Source organism: Dipteris shenzhenensis, chromosome 5 (assembly GCF_047967505.1).
Source record: "Dipteris shenzhenensis isolate YYH24624 ecotype China chromosome 5, Dip_SZ_1.0, whole genome shotgun sequence".
NCBI classification, from domain to species: Eukaryota; Viridiplantae; Streptophyta; class Polypodiopsida; order Gleicheniales; family Dipteridaceae; genus Dipteris; species Dipteris shenzhenensis.
Window position 1 is genome coordinate 2,972,126 of NC_141600.1, and position 25,370 is coordinate 2,997,495.

At 49.4% G+C, this 25,370-nt stretch overlaps 1 protein-coding gene across 1 annotated transcript in view; it reads right to left on the bottom strand.

The window, feature by feature from the left end:
- LOC147901497 (endoribonuclease Dicer homolog 3a-like) overlaps window positions 1–25,370 on the bottom strand; it is a 111,001-nt gene that overhangs the window by 21,583 nt on the left and 64,048 nt on the right. Inside the window, exons 20-25 of the mRNA XM_087374529.1 lie at window positions 5,663–6,145; window positions 4,042–4,326; window positions 3,636–3,965; window positions 3,434–3,502; window positions 3,216–3,345; window positions 2,613–2,726 (exon numbers count right to left, since the gene is read on the bottom strand). Coding sequence (XP_087230655.1) covers window positions 2,613–2,726; window positions 3,216–3,345; window positions 3,434–3,502; window positions 3,636–3,965; window positions 4,042–4,326; window positions 5,663–6,145 — 1,411 coding nt within the window. The remainder of the gene's footprint in view (window positions 1–2,612; window positions 2,727–3,215; window positions 3,346–3,433; window positions 3,503–3,635; window positions 3,966–4,041; window positions 4,327–5,662; window positions 6,146–25,370) is intronic.

Here is a 25,370-nt window from a genome sequence, read left to right on the forward strand (position 1 = left end):
GTTTGTGGACGGACGGAAATATATAAGAGTTGCCTTTGAGCACAATCTATTTGCTAGCCTGCACACACATGAATGGTTGGGAAGTACACAAATGTTGATGAAGGCTGATTCCATAGTGAAAAACCTCTGCGTGTAATTCTTGGGCCATCAATCAGTCTTCCGCTACAAGATACCCTTTGGTGCGATTTTCATTTTCTAACAGGCCCGTGAAGCAAATCATAATGGGATACCTCAGTACGCGATGCATCATCTGAAATTGTGTACTGGAAAACTAGATGAGAAGCAAGATAAATTGGGCGCTGCTCCACCAACGCTTGAGTAGTGTCCAAGGAGCTCAGATGGAACAAAAATCCCCTTCCCATTGATGGCGACATCTTGAATGTGGTCACCTTATAAGGCTAACTCACCTAGACCCAATTTCGAACCTATCGTGCTATGGGGTAAGGCGAACAACGCGCCCCTCCACTACTCAATCCTACAGAGAGAAAACCTGCACCTATTGATTGTCCTCAGGGGAAAGGGAAATCCACATGGGTGAGATTTGAAGGGGCTGCCACGTGATCCCCTCTATCTAGACCAATTGGTCACCTCTAGAATCCGAGTCCCTTAGTCAAAACAAGAACCTACACGTACTACCTTGAAGAGGAAAAGTGCGAAAGGAAGGGAACAAGGGGAGATGGAAAAGGGGAAAAGGGATGGAAAGGGAAGAAAAATGGAAACATGAGGGGGTCAAGTATTTTCTGCAGTCTTCAGACACCCCAGAAGCCCTCCATAACTGCCCCAAGGGGAGATGAAGGGCCTACAGCCACTTGGCAAGCCTGCTGCCAAAGAGAGGTTTGGAGAGGCTGTGAAGGGCTGGGGGACCAGAAGGAGAGCAAACTGGGCGGGAATGCAAGTGAAAAAGGGGCTGCCTGCTCCCAAGGTGAAGCCTTGGCATGGCAGAAGTCAGGTAAGGGCCTTTGCTTGAGCCCTGTGTGAGCTGAGCAAACGCCCCTAGGAGAAGGCTCTCAAGGCCATTCAAGCCTTGGCATGGCAAAAGGCAGGCAAGGGCCCTTGCTTGAGCCTGCGTGAGCTGAGGATAGAGCTAAGAGCCCTGGCAGGGGCGCAAACAGCCTGAGGGCTCCAGAGCGGTGGAATCAGGGGAAGCCTGTTCAAGGCTGCCTCAGCTGCCCATGAAGAGCTCACAGCCAGCCAAAAGGAATGCAAAGGCAGGATGGGCGGAAACAGCTCAAAAAATGGGCCTGAACAGGGCAGAAGTAGCAGATGGGGCAACCAGGAAGGAGGTGGTAGGGAAGAAAAGGGGTGGAAGGGGGCTAGCAGGAAGGCAGAGGTTCACAGGTTGATCCACTTCACCTTGAGCAATAATTCTTGCTGGATACTAAGGTTATACAACTCACCTCCACTGCTAGTTGTCTCTAGGTTCTGTTTGGAAGGCTAAAGCAAGATATGACTCTTGCTCATGCCTTTCTCATCTCAAGCTCCACGTACTAATTCATAATCACCTGAGGTTGGACATGAATTGCAATTGTTGTTTCGTTGGAAGAACACTCAAACTACAGAAATTCAGCATCGACACATAGGCCATTTCAATGTTAGCAGTCCCTTCCTGCCAAAGTTTTGTGCCGAATACAGTATTCTATTTATGATTATAAATCTAAAACAGAACAAACACCTTTAGATAAACCATGACAAGCTCTTCTCTTATAATAAAGATTATAATATGGTATTCTTATAAATCTGAAGCAGAACAAACACCTGCACTCTTATATCACTTCATTAAGATACAAAGAAAATACATGCCGTATACCTCTGACACCCATATGATACTTCTGGCACCTTTTCTGTGTATCTTTGAACAAAAAACTATCATCTAAAATGCAGATTGTATCTGATCAAATCCAGCTGCGATTTCTTGAGCAAGAATACTATCATGTATATCACATCCAGGTGCAAAATCCTTGTAAAATAAGACCCGTGGAGGGATGTTGTAATTCATGGTTATACAACTCACTGTTCAGGAGACTTATGCAAGATAGGAGAGACCATCCTATTACTGATTCCTTTCTCGTCTCCGGCTTCATGTAACATTTTATAATCACCCGAGCAATCACACTTAGAACTATTAAAACTAAGCATCAACACATAGGCCCTTCAAATTTTAGCATCCATTCCCTCCCCCCCGAACTTCTGCACCTAACATGGTTTTCTATTTATAGTTACAAATCTACAACTAATACCTGCAGATAAACAACTTTTCTTTTATCAATCCATCAAGCCGCAAAGACGTATGCATCAAAATTCATGCCTTTTATGGGAAGCAGGCCTCATCTGACACCTATATGATACCTCTGGCACCTTTTTGCTGCATCTCATAAAACTGTAGATTTCATGCCTTTTAAGGGAAGCAAGCATTATCTGATACTTCGGGCACTTTTTTTTTGCAACTTTGAACATGAAACTATCATCTAAAGTGCAGATTGTAACTCATCAAAATCCAGCTGTGACTTCTCAAGCAAGAATCCTATCATGTAGATCATATATATAACATTCAGATGCAAAATCCTTGTACAAAGACCCCTGACATATGCAAGATTGATTGCTATATGACTCACCTCCACCGCTAGTTGTCTCTAGGTTCGTTTTGGAAGACTTAAGCAAGATAGGAGACTGCGCCCTATAGCCGACACCTTCCTCGTCTCCGGCTTCACGTAACATTTCATAATCACCTGAGATTGGATATGGATTGCAACTCTTATTTTTTATTACATTTTAAACAATCTCATCTCACTCAGAACAGCAGAACTCAGCATCAACACTTCCTTTAGATTTTAGCATCCGTTCCCTTCCCACCAAACCTCTGCACCTAACACGGTATTCTATTTATAGTTATGAATTTAAAGAATAACTAATACTTGCAGACACTTCATGCATTTTACAGAAGCATGCCTCATCTCACCTTTTTGGTGCATCTTTAAACATAAATCTGTCACCTAAAATGTAAATTGTATCTAATCAAATCCAGCTGCAATTCTTGAGTGAGAATCCTATCATGTAGATCATATCATATCACATCCAGGTGTGAAAAACAAGAGCCCTGACAAATGAACTAGAAAGTTGCAAGATGGTGGTAAACATATAGCCAAAATTTGCAACAGTATGTCTTCATCCTGACTAAGTATAGTCTTACCTTCAGGTAGGTTCAAGTATAGTCTTACCTTCAGCTAGGTTCAATCTCTTTTCATCTTTGGGATCATCCATCAAGTCGTCTTTGATGAAACTATTTGTGGTAATGCATGACGCTATGTTCCCTTCTTTCTCAACATCCACTTCACCATAGTTGAGAACCTTGTCATCACAAGTGAGACCTTAATAGTTTTCCATCGGTATAAAATCTATTTTTCTCAAAACAGCACTCTTAACCATCGTCACTTACATCCTGTTTCATCTCAGAATAAGTTGGAGGAGTTCCTATGTGTCGTCGAGGATGAGAAAGACCCCGACTCTTCCATTGAGAAAAATATTGTAAGTATCAACTCTAGTTGCCACACTTGAAGAAGGGAGCCTCAAAGCAAAGAAAATGAGAACAAGAGAAGAGAAATCCAGCACCCTACAAGTATTAATATGCTAAAGCATACCATCAAAGCCAACAAAACTTGTTTGGCAGCATCTTTCTTAGCTGTCTTTTTGTGTTGAGCCCGTGCAGTCTCAATGACAAGCTCATTTTCAAGCTTCACTTCAGCAGTAGCAATAGCCATCTTCCCCTCCTTGCCTATCTCCTTCCAACAGAACGAAAATCCTTTGTACTGACTTAATTCAGACAACTCCCGAATGGGATGAAGAGGTAACGTTGAAGGTGTCACTATCGGTGACAACAGAGGTTTCATCACAGTCCATACTCTCTCCAAATCAAATCCACTGTCTACTAATATTGCCCCAGTAATGCTTTCAATAAGGTCACCAAGGACCTACAATACCACACAGAAGTAGTTAGTAATATACCCAAAGTTATAAAACCTTAGGGGCACATGACTAATTGATTACCTTTGGCCCTCGTACACCTTCCCAACCAAACAATTGGTCTTCACCTTGCGTATTAGCCATTTGAATAGTCTTAACAAAATTGGTAATCTGGGATAATAATTCCCCTGATCCATGACGAAGGTATCTCTGAAGATTGTGTTTCACTGCTGAACGGGCAAAGCATTCATTATTCACTGCTGCAGAACGAAGATCTGAAAGGATGCCTGGAGAGAGACCAGGATGCGCTGAAAAAAGATGGCGTGTGATAAGAAAGTCCAAAGTGGCGTCCCCTAAGAATTCAAGTCGCTGCCAGTTGTACAGAGTTCAGAAATTTTGAAGGTAAAATAGCAACAAAAGTAGACCACAAGTATGTATATTATCTGGACTTAAACTTAGCTCCAATGGAAACACATATTTTAATCATATTTAGTACTCTGCCTAGAACAGACCTTCCATCAAAACATGGCATTTAGCACTTGAACCACCTCAAGTTTATCTTCTACCTAGAGTACCATTCGTTGCTGGAAAAAAACAATTTCATCTAGGTCAACTGGTCCTCTTGTGTCTAATATAGAAGCATTTACAAATATCCTCTTTGTTTAGATAAAGAAGACAGAAAACACTGCGCACTCCTAGTCTTCTTAAGAAAGTTTTAAAAAATGGACGAAGGGGAGGGAAATTTTCACATGACATGTATAGAAGCATATGAAAGACACACATGATCTAAAACATGACATTCAGCCATAAATAGTCTGATATCGTTACGAGAGGAAAGAAATGATCATCAGAGGCACTCACCCTCGAGTTTTTGCAAGGGGCCTTAAAATTCCAAAAGATTCTGGAGCATTATGAACTGGTGAAGTTTATAAGCATTTAGCTCTTTATTGTGCACGTTTCAAGGTCATCCACATAGCCAATAGCGCAGCTTATGAATTCGGATTACCACCTGATGTAAAGAGGAATTAGGCGAGGCTGACAACTTAGTTTCAGCAGAGGAGCTTGATCTGTCGATTTATATTCCTCTTGAATCAGAAGTAGTTCTCGATTATAGAGAAAGACCTCTCAGAAATAGGGTGGTCCCTGAAATTCTTATCAAATGGAAGGACAGATCTAGTGATGACAACTCCTAGGAAAATGTTGCATCTGTGCAGCGACAGTTTCCTGATTTCCTCCACCCGAAACTTTCAACTATAGGTTGCTTTGTCGTGGGAAAAATGTTATGACCCCAAGGAGTCAGCATTAATGATGGGGTTAAGTCCAAGCCTTGGACCCTTTAAAAGGGCTCAGTTAGTATACCTAGTGTACAGGTGACTTAACATAAGGACACCCTTGGGTAAGTCTATACATAGGAGCCGTGCCTCGTTTAGGAAGATAGATTGGGATGGACAGGTTACGCATGAACACGAGCTTTTTGTTTTCATTCATGCATTGAAGAAGTGGAGGCATTATGCATTGAGTACCAGTAAGCTAGTACTAATTTCACTGATTCATGGTATCTGCAGAAAACTCACAGAAGGTTTGACTTTGTTCCCTTTGACAGCCACAAAACTGATTCATGGTAAGTTTTGAGGAACTGGCATATCAATGAGATCAGATATCATGTTGAGGCAAGAAAACGTAGAACACAAAACAAGAGCCTTACCTGATAGCAGCAGCCTCCAAGAGGATCTTGTTGAGAGGCATGTGTAACAGCCTCAATAAGAAGTGATTTGTTCCCAAATACATAGTCAAGCTGTGTCTCTAGGCCACCAATGTTAAATCCTTGTAATGTACTTGGATGAATAGTGGATCGCTCCATAGCAGCTTTCACCAAAGACATATCAAATTCAATTTCCATGCCTATCCATTTCATAAAATCCAATGCTGGCCCTGTTCCGCCCGCCAAAAAGGCACCAATTAAAGCCTCAACTGTATCAGCAATAGTTTTAGAGCATATCCACCGATGGCCTTTGTTACAACTCTTTCCAATCCTAAACACTGTATCCATTTTGTACTCTTCATTCTTCTCTGTATCTTCAACATTTATGATATTATTAAGGTTGCATTTGCATGGAACGTGTTTACGACAGAGCATTCCAGGAGCAAACCAATGTCCAGGGTCAAAGGGTTCATCTCTGATATACCCCTGAAAAACAGAACACCACATTTGATATTACCAAATAGCAAACCCATAAAGGAAACAAAATACACAAAGCATTTGACCGAGGACTTTATTATCCATACGTAATGATCCAAATCTCTTATTCCTCTAAAGATGCAACACCTTGAACCGGATTCTCACTCTTTGGTTTACGTTTAGGCATGCAAGTAGCAGCCTCAAAGTGGAGATAGAAGCTCTCCCGGCTCAATCTTATGCTAGCCCCAGCAAACCCTCCTGCCTCCACCTGCGCTGCCCCCACCCCCCTCAACCTCAGCTCCTCAGCCCTGTCTCAGCTGTGCCTCCCCTCGCCATCCCATCCGCTCACCCTCTACTGTCTTCTCCGCCTCCCACCCTGTCTTCTGCCTGCCCCTTCTCCCTTCTGCTCCCCCCCCCCCCCCCCCCCCGCCCAAAACCATCACCTTCTTCCTTTGCCTCTCCAGCCTTGCTACTGTGGAGTGTGCGCACTGCGCCTTTTCCCCCTCCCCTTTTTGCTGCTGCACTGTCTTCATGGGCCTCTTGTGGCCGTGCACAGGTGCAGCAGCCCCCTCAATCTTGGTTACTATTCAGCCTGATCATGGGGTCTTTCTCCTCCCCGGCCTGCCAGCAGCTCTTCGAGGAGCTCCTTGTGGACACAGCTGCTCCCTGTACACCGCTGGGCTTGCCCGTAGTAGTGGACTTTTTCAAAATGTTTACTGCTCTAGCCGTCTGGTTTGGGCTGTTCTTTGGGGGCCGCTGTTGCTTTAAAGAACCTTTTTTACCTCCTTGGCCGTGTTTTGCAACCCCCCCCCCCCTGCCCTCGGTTTTTCCCTTTTCCATCCCTTCCCCCTTCTTCCACCCCTTGCCGCCTATTCCTTCCTTCCACTATTAGAAGAAGCCGATTCTAGGGACCAAATCCTGATGGCAACCGCTCTTTTGATCTAGCTAAACGGGCTCTCATAGCAGCTCCCTCGACTCCCATAGTTGTTCGGATTACCATTTCCCAAGAGGAGGACAACAACCAGTGAAGATTGCCCTTAGTCCCCCCTAGACAAAGCATTGTTGGGACATATCGTTCCTCACGGAGCCAGGTTCGTGATTGGATCCAAGCGACCTTGGCCCTACTACCTAGAGAGACCACATTCAAGAGGTCACCCTCTACGAGAGAGGAGTCTTTCTTCTCCATATGTGCCACCTACGCCTTGGTGGAGCAAAGCCCATTTTCCTCGGCCTTGCACCTAATGTTCTTCATACCACGTATCACGGGTTCACAACTGCAGATATGGACGAGTGGTTCCCAGTGACGCTTAATCTCTCAAGTCTCCTGAAGGACTATCAGTTCATCTTGTTCTCCATCAAAGGTTGATTTGGCACAACGTTGGAGTCTCTGCCTACCATAGCAACCACGTTTCTAGCAGATGAGAGGGTCCTCAGACTCAAAAGTGATCATAGAGTGCCTAGAGACCCTGCCAAAGGAGACACTAGATATGAGAAATCTTTGGTAGCAGATTGAGGTTTTCAGCCTCTTGGGTCAAGGCCTACATTGCAAGCAAATGGGACACCTAGCAAGGGATGCCTTCAACAGGTAGGTCAAGCCCCCACCCACACGCAACCTCACCAAAGCTAGCAGCATGAAGAGTTGACGGAACCGCCGCCCCTAGCGGCCAGCAAAATAGCAACAAAAGTCCCAAACGTCCTGGGTGGAGCCTTTTGAGGGGGCTTGGATTACGATGGCCCAGAAGGTAGGCAAGAGAGCCATTAATTGCAGAAAACGTTCATGCCATCAACCAAGGCACTATAGGCCCACATACAATGCAACACATAATACTATTGAGCATAACCCCACCAAAGTCGCAAAAGTCCACGATTGTCACGGAGGCTTCCATGCATAGGAGCGCCTTGTTTGCCCGTTGCCCTGCCCCCTCCCCCACATGCATTGCAACGTCCTCAGCCTACATGACCGGGCACGTCAACAACTACAACAACATATTCTTCGTCAACAGCTACAGCGGGCTATGGTGGGTCGTGCGGTTGATGTTCTTATGATTTAGAAGTGTATGTTTTTAGCCTCAAAAATCAATTTACCAAAGATTTGGGCCCCAGCAGTAGGCAAGAGCGGGGGGGGGTGCATCTCAATTTCAAAGACCATGTCCACAGATGTTGATGACTAGGGTAAAGCTGATAGGAGGACCGGCAGACGGGATTGGCTTGAGGATGGGCAAGTCCAATATTGGGATCTAGAGCATTTACAAACTAGCCTGTCGACAACAAAGGCCCGCTTTGCAGTCTCCCAGAGGTAGACTCACGGATTGATCAAGGAAACTTATACAATCTGGAGTTCAAGAAGGACAAGCAAAGAGGAGCCCAAATTGGGCCCTCCCTATCTACTTCTCTCTTGTGGGACCTGCTTTTTGTGCTTTTTCCCTTAAAATGAGGGCCTTTTCGCACTCTCCAAGGTCCTGCCACAATATCCACCACACTTAACCCAGTAAAGGTTAGCTGATGCATGCATTCTAATTCTCTGGACTAATCCTAGTCCCTTGTGGACATCCCCACAGTGTAATTTAACCAATGCAACGCAAAGGAAAATAAAACTTGTTCTAGTTAACCGGAGTCAACTTTCCCAAAGCTTTGCCGGTCCAGATTCCCCAAAATTGGTTCAACCCTCATCGAGATACATGAGTCGAGCCATGACATAACTTCTGGTATGTGGAAGAGTTCTAGTATAAAAGAGACTATCAGAATGAATCTCTGACGTAATATCATCCTGTTGCTCCATATTCATATCAGAAATTTGACTTGCCTTATCTCCAGGCTGCAAGGTTACAAGTGGGGGATAAGGTCCCAACCACCCATCTGGCTTTTTAAAAGAAATACCATAAACAGATTCCATAAGAACTACTATCTGTAGAGGACAGCTATAACTTGGAGAATATAGCTTATACCCGGCAAGAAGAAAGGATTCAATGCCAAGAATTCAGACAAAGAGTTTCTAATCCAATTGCAAATTCAGCCGAGTCTGCTCATCCCATTAAGATTGCCAATTCAACGCTGAAGATCCAGGCAAGGAACTCCCAACTTGATTGCAATTCCAGGTAAAGCTCAGCCCCATCAGCTCCTTTCAGTTCTTGAATTCAGCTATAGAAGCAAACAGATTCCAACCTGCAAGCAGCTCTTATTATTGGCAAATCTAGGAATGAAGAATTCAGATCTGTTCTCCACTCCAAACAGCGATATTTCCGGCTGCAAATCTTGACGATTTGAATTCAGTTTTGCTTGTTGTTTGACAAAGTTTAGCAAGAGAGAGTGTTGATCTCAATTCAAAGTTTGTTGCTACCTCAGTTTGTGATCTGGGCAGGCTACTTTCAGATCAAGATTCAATGTTTCTGTCTATGAATTGTGACCAGCGATATCCAGATTCAGTTCTGCTCAGATCCTGATTTGGGCTGTATACTCACAATTTGGGAAATTGTGAATTGTCAGAGGCAATCAGAATAACGAATCCTTGCCAAAGACCCAACGAATAAATTCGGCTCTATTCTGCTGCATATTTTATTTGATCTAGACAGCAGCAGATCTTTGGAGAGTTAGTGAATCGTAAGCTGCTTCTTAGTTGACATATATATGTATATTCAGAATTTTGAGGAATTCGAGGTATTTCTTATAGAAGCTGTTGCCACTACAGATGGTTTTTCTTTTAAAAAGCCAACTGGGTGGTTGTTGGGACCTTATCCTCCACCAGTAATCTTGCAGCCTAGAGATCAGGCAAGTCGGATTTCAGATATGAATATAGAACAACAGGATGATATTATGTCAGAGTTCCCTTATGATAGTCGGCAAAAATCTCTTTTATACCAGAGCTCTCCCACATTCCAGAAAGTTAAAGCATGGTGCGACTCATGGAATCTCTGTGAGGGTTAAAACAAGTTTAAGGAATCTGCCACGGCAAAGTATTGGGAAAGAATATCAAAAGGCAAAGTATATTTATGCTTATTAATGATTAATTTCTTTTGATAGTCCTTCTATATTAGTACAAGAAGGGAAGCATATTGTCATCCTAATTGTTTCGGGAGCAAAAAATATTTACAGTTCAAGCATGGTTTGAAAAGTTTATCTCGAGGCTAAGACTCCAGTTTGGAAAGCAAGCTGTTTTTTAAGATCTAATATGAGAAAACGTTTTATAAAGATGCTAAAGAAGATTTGGAAAGACCACCAAAGACGATGTCATCAACATCTAAGGCTAAGTATCTCTTCAATGAAATTTTATGTTATTTGAAGACCTAACCCTTGTATGGCAATGCAAGAAGAAACATGGATTGTTTTCCTGACTTTGTTCAAGAAAGACGCTATTCATGAATTAGAAAGTTAAGGGCAAGTGTTCTGCAATTTATGGCTCCCTTTTTTTGGGACTTGATAATTGGAGATGAATTTGGAGTTTCTACGATCGTTCATACAGTTGACATGGACAAGTAGAAAGAAGGACTTTCAGCTAAAGAAGTCGAGGGGGAAACACAGCATCCATTGAAGAGACATCCAGTTTTATTCTAGAATCATTCCGTAGGGAAGATGTTTAAGGCAGAAGTAGAGTATCTTTTGGAAGCACTGATGGGTTTCCACTACCAGCGTAATTGCAAGAGGCAGTTCTTGTTTAAGCCAAAGAAGAAGAAGTCAACTCCACAAGGAAAAGAAAGGCATTACTTGGCACTACATGCCAAGTAGGTGGACGAGGAGTTTTCCTCACAGTATCCAAAACAACCTTTTCAGTTGAGAACAACTCATTAGAAGTCGAGGAGATGGTACTTCTCCCAAGAAAATCTTTAAGATTGACTTCGGTCAAAGAAAATTGAATCCGATTAACTAGAACAAGTTTTATTTTCCTTTGTGTTGCATTGGTTAAATAACATTGTGGGGACGCCCACAAAGGACTAGGATTAGTCCAGAGAACTAGAATGCATGCATTAGCTAACCTTTAATGGGTTAGCTAATAAAAAGCACAAAAAAGCGGCTCCCACAAGAGAAAAGCAGATATGGAGTGCCCAATTTTGGGAAGAAAGCACGTGGCAAGGGGGGCGAGCAGCAAAAAAGAGGGCCCACATGGCTGAAAGCAAAGAAATGGCCTTTTTGGGAAGAAAGCTATTGCTTTCTAGAGAAAAACGCCTATTTTTGCCAAGAAAAGTAGGCCCATGTTTTAGAAAGAACATGCTTTCTAGGTCGCTGGCCTAGTCTATAAACTAAGGGCCTCTACACTCCCAATTATAAGAAGAATCCAAATTGTATCAGCTTCATGCTCCATCGTGACCCAGTTGTAAAGGGTTTTCTATTGCAATAAAGACCTTTGGGGGGTTCCGTCCCTTATTTCTGGGCCCTAGTGGGGCGTCATGTTCTCTCTCCCCCCCTCTCCCTCTATTGTAATTCATGTTCCAGTTCCATCATTGAGTTTGGATTGCTGAATTGAGTTCCAGCCAATCTCCAAATTCGTTTTTGAAGTTCTAAGTACTCAAATCTGCTGCTGCAAATTCAATATTGGAGCTGTATTTTGGTTCGAGAAAGGTTTCAATCCTGAAAGGGAGAGATCGTTCTGATATCCTGCACTGGCGCCTAAGGTTTCAATCCTGAAAGGGAGAGATCGTTCTGATATCCTGCACTGGCGCCTGATCACCCTTCTGGATACCATTACAATATCTTAGCTAAGGTCTTAAGCTTGTGGTTGCATTTCCATCTTGCTAACTTCATCCACGACACTCGGACAGGTTTTGTATAGGAGCACAGCATCCTGGACAACATCTTCACCTCGGAGGAGTAGTCTCAGCCTATCGCAGCCATTTTGAGAAAGCTTATAACAGGCTGAGTAACTTTTTTTGAAGGGCACCATGAGAAGGGTGGGCTTCTCGGAGAGTTGCAGCCCTATAACACAAAGTGCCAGTCAAATGCTCATTGAGGACCACACAAGGGAGACCTTCTCCCTCCCAAGTCCCACTCTGTGCTGCAAGGTTGCCATCTAGTTCCGTTTCTTTTTCTCTTGGCGGCAAAGACTCTGGGTTACTTTCTGAGCACCCAATAGACAATTGGCCTTTCTAGGATGCGCTTATCGATCCATTAAGAGGAGGAGATTCTAGACTTATAGACAACATACAATATGGCCCTTTCTTTTGAAGGCATGGCAAAAAGGCTAGAGGAAGTCCAAGGTGCCCTCGCAGTGGACTACCAAGCATCTTGAACAAGGATCAATTGGACCACATCAGCCAACTTCTCACAGTGGCTAAGGGGGTTCAAGAGATCATGGACTAGGGAGCCAGCTCTTGGCTTCTTCTGAATACCTTGCGAGTAGAGCAGAAGATTGCCCTCGTGCTAGAAAGTGTGTAGTTTTGCTAGTGGCCAGGGGTAACCCCACCCACTACACCTTACAATCAACTTGTTTCCTACTCCTGCAAGACTAGCCGTCGTTAAAACCAGGATGCTTCCATTAATGCAAATTTCAGCCGCCATACAGGAGCAGCAGCAGAGGGCTTCAAAGGCCCTCAACATCCGGATACGAGGGATCACGCGAGACAACACCAGCACCACTATGATGCCCATGGAGGAGGCGATCACCTTTGTGACCACCACCATGGGGGTCCCCGACCAGGGAGCATGGCGTGTTGGGAGAGATCTCAACCGAAAGCAGCCCCTAGTCATTCACTTCAGAGATTCACATGCTCGACTAGCGACACTCCGACGCTGAGCCTCTCTATGAGAGCATCCCACCCTGTCCATGGACGAGGATTTGACACCACTACAGATTGAGGAGCGACGAGTTCTTGTGCAGCAGCGGGATGTTGCCCGCAAGGAGGGAAATGGGCCGTGGTCCGAGATGGTAGGTTGTTGACTGGCACCCGTCAGGCTCCCACCCGTACCCCCTAGGGGGACGGGGCCTATGAGACTCAGGTTTCCGAGACCCTAGACTGCACCATTTGGAAATGTAATGGTACCTTATGGTCAGACCCAGGGAACTTCTTGGAGTCTTATACAAGACGAGACATAGTCTTTTACACGGAGACACACCAAAGCCCAGAGCGTCCACTACCCATAGTCAGTGGCTACACATGGGAGTCAGCCTTCAGAGATGAGACGAGGGATACAGGAGGAGTCTGAGGATCAGGCGGGGTCACAATATTGTACAGGTCTTCCCTCGCTGGAGCCATCTCCATTAAGAGGAAGGACACACACTCCCGATTCATGTGGATCCAGATCCAACGCACAGACACCCGTGACCTTTTCATAGCAATATGCTACTTCCCGCCAAACACATCCCACTTCGCCTACCCTGTTTAGCCTCTACATCGATGAGCTTGAGACTTTCATGGGGACGTTCGGAGGGACTGGTTGCTCACTTGTCGGGATCATCATCAGGATTCTTCTTTATGCAGATGACGTGGCACTCTTGTCGTCCACACCCGAGGGGCTCCAGCGACACCTGGATGCACTGCAGGCTTTTTGTTTATCCCATGATTTGGAGGTCAACCTTGGCAAGACCAAGGTCATGATCTTTAACACCTCTCAAGCAAACATGCAACGGAAGCAGTTTACTTTTACTTTGGGTGGGTCACCAGTTGAGATCGTATCCTCAAGAAACTTACCTTGAGCAAATTGACTTGAAGACGTGCATTTTGTAATGTCTCTCTTTCAGATTGTAGAAATCGACCTTTTCACACTTTTCTGTGAGTTACTTGGGGATGCAAGTTTGATGTTTCTCTTTTAAGACTTAAGCAGTTAGCTAGCCTTGTGACAACGGGACTGTGAGCTGCTCCTGCTCCTGCGAGCTCCCCTTCCTCCCCCGCCGTACCTCTACCTCCCCCTCCGCCGTTACTCCTTCCGCTCACCCCCGCCCCCGCTACCCCCTCCGCTCACCCCCGCTACCCCCTCCGCTATCCCGCCCCGCTACCCCCTCCGTTCACCCTCGCTATCCCGCCCGCTACCCCCGCCATTCCGCCCGCTATCCCGCCCCGCTACCCCGCTTCACTACCCCTTCGCTCACCCCCGCCCTGCTACCCCCCTCCGCCCCAGCCCACTACCCCCCCGCCCCGCTACGTCCGCCCCGCTACCCCCCGTCCCGCTACCGTCTTACCGCCCCGCTAACCCCCCTAGCCCGCTACCCCCCGTCCCGCTACCGTCCTACCGCCCTAGCCGCTACCGCCCCATCCCGCCCCGCTACCGCCCCACCCCAGCCCGCCACCCCCTCGCTCCTCTCCGCTCACCCCCGCCGCCAGCCCGTCCACTCACCTTTTTTTTTTTTTTCACCCCCGACCCCCCCCCCCGTTCACTCGCCCCACCTCGCCCCCTCCGCCTCTCCATTCCTCCCCACCCCCCGTCTGCCACCTCGTGCGCCACCTCTGTTCCCGCCACACCCAGGCTCCACCCTCCCGCTTCTACCCCCCCCTGTTTTTAGGGTGACAGCCTCTTCCTCATCGGAAGCCTCGCAGTTTGTCTTGGCGGTATGGCGGCTCCCTGCCCAGAACCGGAGGCCCAGACGGTCCCTCCCTCTCCAGATGCCTACCGCGTCATCCTGACTGAGCAGCAGTCATCTCGGGTTCAGGAGATGGCCAATGACTTTGCTCTTACATCAGTCTACGGCAAAGTCATTGGACATTCCCCCTCCAGATCAGCCATCAGGGACTGGCTCCAGTCCACTCTCATGTTAGAGGACGGCCATATTGTGGAGGTGGCCCTTATGGGAAGGGGCATCTTCTGGCTCAAACTCTCCAGTGCGAAAGCTGCGAGCAACCTGATTGCTGGCTCCCCCACGTCAGTGGACGGAAAGATTATCATGATAGTCCCGTGGTACCGTGGGTTCAGCGCAGCAGATTTTGATGCCCGATTCCGTATACCTCGCCATCCAGTGACGCTGGTTTTTCCTGGTCTTGCTGCTGAGCTGCGGCCGATTGTTAGGGACCTTGGTTCCCACTTCGGCTGGGTTATGCACGATACCTTTGCCGATGCGGTGACTACGGCAGGAGCCCCCCGAGTCCGTGTGGCTGTGGCGGATCCTGCGACTCTCCCGGCAGTGATCGAGATAGTGACAGGTGCCGGCAGCATCACCCAGAGCATGGTAGTCACCGGACAGCCAGGACAGTGTCTGAGGTATCACGGCTTTGGACACCTGGCGGCTGCCTGCCCACGTTTCGCCAGCTCTTCTCGGCCCTCCCCGCCTCCCCCCGCTCCGCCCTCTCCTCCCCCCTCCGGACAGCCACGCCAGGAGGAGCAGAGGCAGCCGGAGCCCGGACCAGAGCTAGCTGGCGGCTGGACTGAGGTTAGAAGAAAAAAGGGAAAGAACAAGAAGATTTCTGATAAAGGCAAGGAGGCAGAGGTTACCCCACTTGTAGCTGCACCCCAGAGACCCGATAGGCAGCCGCCCCAGGGACTTGGGAGAGCATCTTCCTCGACGGTAGCCCGCCCTCCACAGCCTCAGGTCCCCCTTTCTCCCTCTCCCCAGCCTCGCCCCCTCCAGCCCCAGCCCGTCCCCCAACGGCACCCCTTGCCTCCCGACCCGCAGCTTCAGCCCCCGCGTCCTCCTCAGTCTTCTTCCCCTCCTTTTCAGCCCCAGTTTCAGTTGCAGCCCCATCCCTCCCCCCCCCCGCCTCTTTCAGTTCTCCCGCAGAGCTAGCTGCTCCGTCGGTTCCCCAGCCGAGGGCAGTTCCCGCTCCCCCTCCTCCTCCTCCACCGCCAGCCGCCCCTGAGGAGTCTGAGCTGCTTTTTCCCCAGCCTCCTCCCCCTCCCCCTCCCCCTCCGCTGATAGGACACCCGGAGTCTCCACCACCTCCGGTGCAGGCTTCTCCGTCCGCTAGCCCCTCAGTGGCAGACTCTGATGGGCCTCAGCCTCAGGAGAGAGAGCTCCCCCACGACTTTTACAGATCTGGCCCCTGGGACTACTTGGACGTGGCCGACCTCGGGACCTTCCCTGCTTGCCTCGACATCAGTATCTTCCTGCTCCGCAAAGGGGCGGATGGGAAGATAGCCACCTTGGCCCCTAGGGATGGCCCTAGTTTTGCTTTCACGTTCCTCAGTGACGGCTCCGAGACCTGGACAGACGACTCGGTTTGGGCTCTCAGGGAGCAGACGCATGCTCAGATTTGTTCCTGGATAGGCCCGTCCGGTGGGCAGCTTCTCGAGACTCAGTGGTCCGAGGGTGACGTGCGCCTGCGGTGGCGTTGCGCCGCCAAACGATTCAGACTGATTGTGATCCTCAGGCCCCCCCTGTCTTGGCCCCTCCCCCAAGATGTCAGAGCCTGGACGCCTCAGAAACTCCGTGCTTTCTACGGGATGTCCACCTCAGAGATCTCGAGCTGGCTCGAGAAAGCCTTTGTTCATGGTACCAAAGGCCTCTCGCCTTTGCTGAAGGTGTTGAAGGACGGGCAGGACGACCCCGCCTCCCCCTCCAAACCTTCCCATAAGCGCCAGCGCCTCTCCTCCGAAGTGTCAGCTTCTTCTTCGACCTCGACCGCGAGCAGACAGTTGTTCGCTGCCTCCCAGTCCTCACCATGAGCCTACACCTCGTATCCTGGAATGTGAACGGGTTTCACTCTTCTAGCACCCGTGGTCCCAGGAAGCTCATTCTGAGACAGGAACTTCAGCCAGCAGTGATAGGACGTGTGGATGTACTTCTGCTACAGGAACACAAGCTTTCGGCGGCTCACTCCCGTAGATGTGGGAAGATCCTCACTGGTCGCTCTCACACTTATTGGGAGCCCTCGATCGGCGCACTGGGGAGGAGTGGTGGTGTCTGTACTTCCGTGGGAGAGCAGCTAGCCCAGGGAGTTTTCGATCATGGCACGTTGATTCCAGGTCGTGCCCTTTGGGTAGGCCTGGAATTAGAGGGCTCCAGAGTTGGAATCCTCAACATTTATGCCCCCACAGATCTCCGTTGTAGAGCCACCTTCTGGAGGACACTTACAGGGATTCTCCCAGACATGGATTCCTGGATTGTTGGAGGTGACTTCAACAATTTGGAGACCTTGGAGGACCAGCAGGGCAGAGGACCGGAGTTTACATGTATGGCTCAGGTAGAGCAGTCCGCTTGGGACTCTTTTATCTTTGCGACAGGAGGAAGGGACTGTTGGCGAGACCCGTCCTTCCGGCGTTGGCACGGGAGCTTGGACTTCTCGTGGGGTTTCCGCAGGGAAGGAGGCAGACTCCTGGAGAGGCTGGACAAATTCTATGTTAGTGATTGGGCCATCAGCAGAGGCGGTCAGGCCGGTATAGTTCCAGGGACGACACTCTCCGACCATGCGCCGGTGCTCTTATCATTAGATTTGGCAGCTCAGACCCTTCCCCCCCGCTCATGCCGGAATCCCGATTCCATTTTCTCGAGGGAGGACGTGCGCAGCAGTATTTGCGATCTTTGGGACAGAGACTGGGGCGAGTGCGAGGACTTGGTTGATTTGGTGGCGCAGGCGTTGCAGGAGTCCAGCCAGATCTGCCAGCTCGCAGCCCTACAGGTTCGACAGGAGTGGTGGGGTAGAGAGAGAGCCCTTCGGAGAGACCTCGCCTCCATTCAGCGGCTCCAGCAGGCATCCCCGGGCTCGGAGGAGCTTCGGATCCAGGCCCTTCGAGCCAGAGCCCTTCTTGAGGAGACACTCCAGCGTCGCTCAGAGTTTTCCTATCACGCCTCTCTCTCCTTCTGGGCTCGGAAGGGTGACCGGATGTGCAGGGAGTTCTTCAGGACACATGGCCAGAGAGCTGCAGGTGATCAGCTTCGGAGTCTCAGGACAGCGTCGGGACACATTGTCACGGATCCGGGAGAGGTCTTGGGACTGGCCACCGACTTTTATAGGACCCTTTTTCAGCAGGAGCCACTTGCTCCTCGCACTCGTCGTGCCCGCGAGGAGGTGTGGAGACACACTCCTTCCTTGGTCCAGCCTAGCATGCAGGCGACACTGTTGGCACCGTTTACCACGGATGAGATGCTGGAGGCCTTGATGGCCATCGATGGACAGAGATGCCCAGGTGAGGATGGGCTATCCCGGGCATTCTTCACCTCCTTCTGGGACCAGATCCATCAGCCCCTCTTAGCAGCTTTTCAGAGGATTTTCAGCAGCGGTTATATGCCAGAGAGCCTCTCCTCGGGATTGATTTGCCTCATCCCGAAGGGAGGAGATAGACAGGAGATCCGTCAGTGGCGCCCGATCACTCTCCTTACCACTGCCTACAAAATCCTAGCCAAGATGATCAACGCCAGAGTCCGGCCTCTACTTCCAGACATCATTCACGACACTCAGACAGGCTTTGTTCAGGATCGCAGTATTCTGGACAATGTCTTCACCTTTTCAGAGGCGGCAGAGTGGGCTCAGCACAGCGGATCACACCTAGCCATCCTACTTCTCGACTTTGAGAAGGCCTACGATCGGGTGGACTGGTCCTTTCTGGAGGGGACCCTGGAGCGGCTAGGTTTCCCAGCAGGTTGGATTCAGGGCATTTCAGCTTTGTACAGGACAGCCTCTAGCAGAGTCATCATTGGAGGCAGGTTGGGAGAGCGTTTTGGCTTGGAGAGATCAGTGCGTCAGGGCTGCCCCCTTGCCCCTTACCTGTTTCTCTTCTTCGCCGAGGCTATGACTTACTATCTCCGGGCGAGGTCTACAGGGATCAGGGGTGTTCGCCTCCCCCTCCGGGAGGACACGGAGCTCTTGGACTCGGAGTATGCGGATGACACAGCCCTGTATGTCCAGGACGACGAGTAGATGCTGGAGAGGGTGAGGTTGGCCCTGGAGGTCTTCTGTTCGGCTGCTGGTGCGAAAATCAACTGGAACAAATCAGTTGGTTTCCTCACAGACCCCGGGGCGCGTTCTCAGTGGGGGAGGTTTTTGGGTTTCAGGTGGATCCCGCGGGGACAGACAGCTAGATACTTGGGTTTTCAGGTCGGCCTGGACATCATGCCAGCTCAGCAGTTTCTCCCGGTGCTAGATTCCATCTGACGGAAGCTGGCTTTCTGGAGTACTGCTAAGCTTTTCCATGCAGGTCGTGCCTTGGTAGTCAACCAAGTCCTCCTTGCCACGGCTTGGTATGTGGCTTCCTGTTGGTGTTTCTCGAGATCCAGTGTGGCACAGCTTAGGAGGCTAGTTCGGAACTTCCTTTGGTCCGAGGAGGATGGCCTCAGAGATACCAGAGCCAGGGTTGCTTGGCAGACAGTTATTCTTCCGCAGGCTGAGGGAGGCCTGGGAGTCATCGATCCAGAGCTGCAGAGTCAGGCCTTGCTAGGCAAGTTAGTCATCCGCGGTTTGACCCCGGGGGGGCAGACGTGGAAGATGCTACTTCAGCAGGGGGTCGGTTCTTGTGTCCCGCGACGAGGTGGAGAGTGGCTCCCGTCCCTCAGGTGGATCTTCACTTCCACCCCACTTACTCAGCCCTGTTCCCCACTCGTTCGTAGCCTCCTCATGGTTTGGAGGCGGCTCCGCCTCAGTCTCATTCAGTCCCCTCCCCGCTGTCAGGAGGAGATTGATCGCCAGCCGCTCATTTGGAACGATCAGGTCAGAGATGCCGAGGGCCTTCAGTTGGGGGAGAGATCACACATCAGGTGGGATGGTTGGATGAGGGGCCCAGCCCGGTCCCTTCGAGTTTGGAGGGACACGTACACATATTTGGAGACGGCTGATCTAGCAGACGCCGCTGGAGGTGTTCGTGGAGCCCAGGCGAGACGCACGGAGATCGACGGCGCGATCCCAGCTGATTGGTTGGTTCCACCGGAGCCTCAGATCCTCATGCCTGGTGACGACCGTTGGCTGGGACAGTTCACCCCCCGCGGCATCCCACTGGTGGTCGCAGGACGTATGGTCGACTCCTCTATTTCTTTCTTCGCGGTTATGGGGGATGGACGACTCAGGAGAGAGGATGCACTCATCGACCCCCTACTCCCATGGCAGAGGGTTCGGATCGTAGGCCTTTTGGGGAAGGTCTGGCGTACCGACCCTAGCATTGAGCAAGATCAGCTGCAGCTTTGGCGACTCTGGCTCTGGGAGGGGCGGGCCTTGTCAGAGCTTGAGTGGGACCCAGGAGAGTGGAGCTGGCCAGAGGTTGTGACAAGACAGGGACCGACCTCCTCCTTCGCCTACAGCACGACTTTGGGCAGGCGAGTTCTTGGGAGGATGCAAAGTCGCCCCCCCACCCAGCGGCCTAGCTGGTATGCACAGGGTATCTCCAGATTCTTTTTGCAGGCCTTCTGGAAAGCCTTGTGGGAGAGCTGGCGGCCGCGGAAGATCTCCTACTTCCTGTGGCTTCTCGCCCACAAAGGTCTTCCGGTGGGGAGCTGGTTGAGACAGATAGGCCAGGACGGACGCTGTCAGATCTGCCGTGTGGTTGAGGAGTCACCAAAGCACTGCCTGTGGAGCTGCACTCGCGCCCAGGAAGTGTGGAGGTGGACTTTCGGGATTCTCACTCGCGCAGCACCAGAGCTAGGCTTGATCACGTGGGGCGCGTTCTGTTGGTGCAGCACCGCACCTGGTCTACATCACTTATTCGAGGCATGCCAGCAGGACCCCACTTTCCTTATCACGCAGGGTACATGGGGGCTGCTCGAGGGTATCCCGCAGCACCTAGCAGAGGCGGATACAGGAGTTCAGGAGAGGCAGCCAGTCTGGGAGATTATCAGCAGCATAGCAGGGTGGCACATTTGGACCTCGCGTTGCGCGCAGATCCTCGGTGGCACCTCCTTATCGACTGCCCAGGTCATGACTGATATTTGGTGCGAGATTATTCATACCCTCAGAGGCCAGTGGGACCAGATTCAGGGAGATTCCCGGTCCGGTCAAGAGAAGCGGAGACGCTTCCTTCGGGCTTGGAACACTCAGGGCCTCTTCTTCGAGCAGACCTCGCAGGGCCTTCGGTGGTGCTACTCACCACCCCGATGGCTGTTCATTCACACTCGCCTTATCCCGACGTGAGAGAGTGATTTATTGTGTTACCTTTTAGGGCTGTGTCCGATTTGTGTACGCAGCCCATCAGCTACAAGCTGACTTTTTGTATCTTGTTCTCGAAGTAATATAATTAGCACTGTTTTTTCGGTTTTTTTTTTTTTTTTAATTTAAAGATCGTATCCTCATACACTTACTTGGGGGTCATCTTCTCCGGCCCGATCTTCCAATGAGACCAGCGATGCAGGCCAGACTGAGCAGGGGATAGGCCTCACTGGCTCGGCTAGAGAGACAGTGCTTTCACTCCCACTTCCAGGACCCTCAGACCAAGGCTCTTCTCTTCGACTCCTTGGTCCGACCAGCCGGTATGTATGGCAGCCCTTCTTCGGGGCCTGACATGTCAACAAAGATAGAGTGGACACGGGTGGAGCGCTTGCAGATCCTCATGCTCTCACGGATGATCCGGGAGAAACCGTTTGTACCACATCACATCATTCAGGCCGAGTTTGGTGCTTCTCCACTCCAGCTAGATGCAACCTTTCAGACCATCACATATCTCACTGGGTTAGATCATATGGCGACTGCACATCAGGGAGACAGAGATTGCCATGGTTGGCTCTCGATTCCTCCATGAGGTTGGCAGCAGAGGGAGACGAGCGATGCTGGTATGCACGGACTCACAGATAGTTTGTGAGACTAGGGTTCCACATCGATAGGATACCTCCTTTTCAATACAGTTTAGATGCCCCTCCGATACTCCCACCCACCATCCCGCTTGGGCCACATACCAACCAGGTCATTCGAGAGGATCTCCTGCAGCTACACACCTTTAGGACCTGGTTGGAGCCGAGGGAGCTTCCAGCGAAGCTGAGTTTCTACAGAGATTACTGTCTTCGCATTTCGGAGGAGGGATTCATCACACCACCGGGGTACACTGAGCTTCATATCCCTCACTCACTACGGATCTCCATCGGACAATTTCGGGTATCATCACACCGCCTCTACATAGAGAGCGGCAGAGCAGAGGGGATTCCTAGGGAGCATCGCTTACGCATATTGTGCGACTATCAGGAGGTTGAGTCGGAGGAGCATTTTATTTTCAGGTGCCCAGTGTACTACGAGATCCGAGGTCGCTACCACTGCCTCTTCAGAGACAGCTCCGGGCTCCTTTCCAGATTCCTCGCCTACCCAGATCAGAGATGCCTTGCGGCCTTCATTCACGAGGGAGTCCGACATAGAGAGTACTTACTCAGGCGACGGGGCTTGGCCACATCATCAAACACCTCTCAGAGCAGGATCACAGAGTTCTTCCCATCAAGTGACATTGATCGTCTAGTCTCTAGCCGCCAACGTGACAAAGACCCCGACCCGACGATCGCAACACGACACACGAGACATCGAGGGGACACACAGATCACTCTGGGGGACCTCCCGTCATTGTTTAGACCCGGGATACGTCCCATGAGAGTCACGGTGGCTCTGGTCTTGCGTCGAGCCTCGTCCAAGAGACCGAGACACACGGCACCCCTTGACGAGCACCAGCGTCCCATCACCAGCTATGCACCAGCCAGGGGGACATGACATACGGAGGATTCTGCTCCACTCCAGTCCTTTTCTTTTCATTGTTACATCCAGATGTATTTGATTATGTATGATCAGACTTAGGATTCAGCACGGGTGATGATGCTCGTTTCAGTAGCTCCACCCTTACTGTGATTTGTATCAGGTTTTCTTTCAATCTCATAGACACATCGATCTTCCGAAGACACTAATAAAATTTCTTTCTTTCTTTCTTTCCACCCTTTACCGACAGGCTGAGGGCTGCCTTATCTATTTACGTCACACCAGGCCTGATATGCAATATGCAGTGTCTCAGTTAAGCAGGTTCATGCACAAGCCCGATACACAACGTTGGCAGGGAGTGAAACATGTCTTCCGATACTTGAATAGCACGCAGCATTTGGGACTATTATATGATGATAAGCCTTCATTGGTTATGCATGCTTCCACAGATATTGACTGGGCTCGTTCTGGCAACTGTTTCATGATTGGCTTTTCATTCATTTCTTGGTTTAGCAAGAAGCACCCTATAGTTGCTAATTTTAGTTATGAAGCTGAGTGCAGGGCAGCCTTCATAGCTACAACAGAGTGTGATAGGCTCCGCAAGTTATGAAGCTGAGTGCAGGGCAGCCTTCACAGCTACAGCAGAGTGTTGATGTCAGCCATGCCCCTTCTACCCTGATCTACACTGACAAACAGAGTGCTATGGCTGTTGCGCGCGTAATCCAATCTTCCATGTGTGTACGAAGAATATTGAGGTGCACTGGCTCTTAGAGCTGGAACGCTCTCTAAATAGGTTCTAATTTCTAGGCAGCACACAATGCGCATAGCTTCTTTCCCACGTTATATGGGACACTTTGACACTTACAGAAAGTGCTTCTAGGAATTTGGCCAACCACATTTCAAAAGTGTTTGCAAGAATAATAGTGTTGATCATTTGGAAGCTGGGAGAGAGTTGTACGTGAGCTATGCTCAAAAGCGACTATCAACTAGATAAATACACCTGTCCTATGTTTCTACCAAGGATAACTTAGTGGATCTTTTCGACAAGACTCTACCACAACCCCAGTTTGAAGCTTTTCGGCAAGCTTTACACCTGGTACCTTTCATCAAGTGATTTTGATCTCACTGCACTATCATAGGTTGCTATATCCATCACAAATGAACATGTACAACCATAATTTAGTTTCCATGTATACATCTAGAACACTTATGCCATACCATGGAGGGCAATTAGTTGCCACTTAGCCCCAGCATGCCCTTGTAGGCTAGCTAGGACAATGAACCCTATTGGGACATGTAGGACAATGAACCCTATTGGGACATGTAGTCCTAGTTCACTTAGAGCACTTAGTCCTACGTTGGGTCTGGGCCCTATATAGGCCACCACTTGTACTCTCTCAAGATCCATTTCCAAGTACACTTCAGTTCCTTCAGCTTGTTGTCTCACTTCATCTTTCCTTCCATTGCTCCATGTATCCAACACTTCTTGCATGCAAAGGGCTGGATATCTCCTCCTCAATCCCAACTTTTTGTTTATTTATGCCCACTTACTATCCTTGACCATGTTTTGGCTTTTTTTGCATGTGCTCCCAGTATGGCACGATGCATCCATCTTGAAACTGTCTATCACTTTACCCTTAGGCACTCTTTCAACTTTGCGTGCATTTGCTTAGAAAGAAAGAAAAGAAAGAAAGTTTATTAAAGTCTTCGGAAGACTGATGGGTCTATGAGACTGTGAAAATCCTGATACAACAAGCTGTGGTAGTGGAGCTACTAAACGAGCGTCCATACCAATGCAAAATGCAAAAATGCAAAATGGCAGTACTAAGTCCTAAGTACAACACGGTCATGTCGATGGTCGACTATACATCAATCTCAGCATCGTCATCAATATCATCATCATCATCGGCAGCAGCAAGATATCAGGATGGATGAGGCAATGGAGGCATGAAGTCGGCAATAGTGCTGTCGGCCACTTAGAGGTGCGGTCCTGGCACGTCTCTTGGTCGTAGCTCTGTGTCTGACCAGGTCTACTGTGACACCCATCGGTCGGGCTCCGACTCTAAACAAGCCATGTGGAGCCCCAATCGCTCAAACCATCTCTGTGTACGTGCATACCAGCACCTCTGGTCTCCTCCTGCTGCAAGTGCCATAGAAGAGGATAGAGCTATCCATGGTAGCCTGCTACGCCTCGAGGTATTAACTCGGTACAGATACGTGATGACCTGAAATGCAGCATCTAGCTGTAAAGGGGGTGACCCAAACTCAGCCTGAATGATCTGATGAGGAACGGATGACTTACCACGAATCATCTGTGATAACATGAGAACCTATAGCCGCTCCACACAGGCCCACTCTGTATCCGACAAGTTTGGCCTCCAACAAGGGCTGCCGTACATCTTCGCTGGTCGAACCAAGGAGTCAAAAAGCAACCCCTTGGTGCGTGGATCCTGAAAGTGCGAGCGGAAGCACTGCCTCTCTAGTCTAGCCAATGAAGCAAACCCTCTACTCAAGCGTGCCTGCATCGTGGGTCTCATAGTGAAGCTAGGTCCGGAGAAGATAACCCCAAGATAAGTGTATGATGAAACTATCTCAACAAATGACCCCGCAAATGTGAACTACTCCCGACCCATGATGGCTCAAGATGTATTGAAGATCATGACCTTGGTTTTACCCAAGTTGACCTTCAAATCATGAGACTCACAAAAGGACTGTAGTGCGTCTAGGTGTCTCTGAAGCCCCTCTGCTGAGGAAGACAAGAGAGCCACATCATCTAGAGCAAAATCTGGATCAGT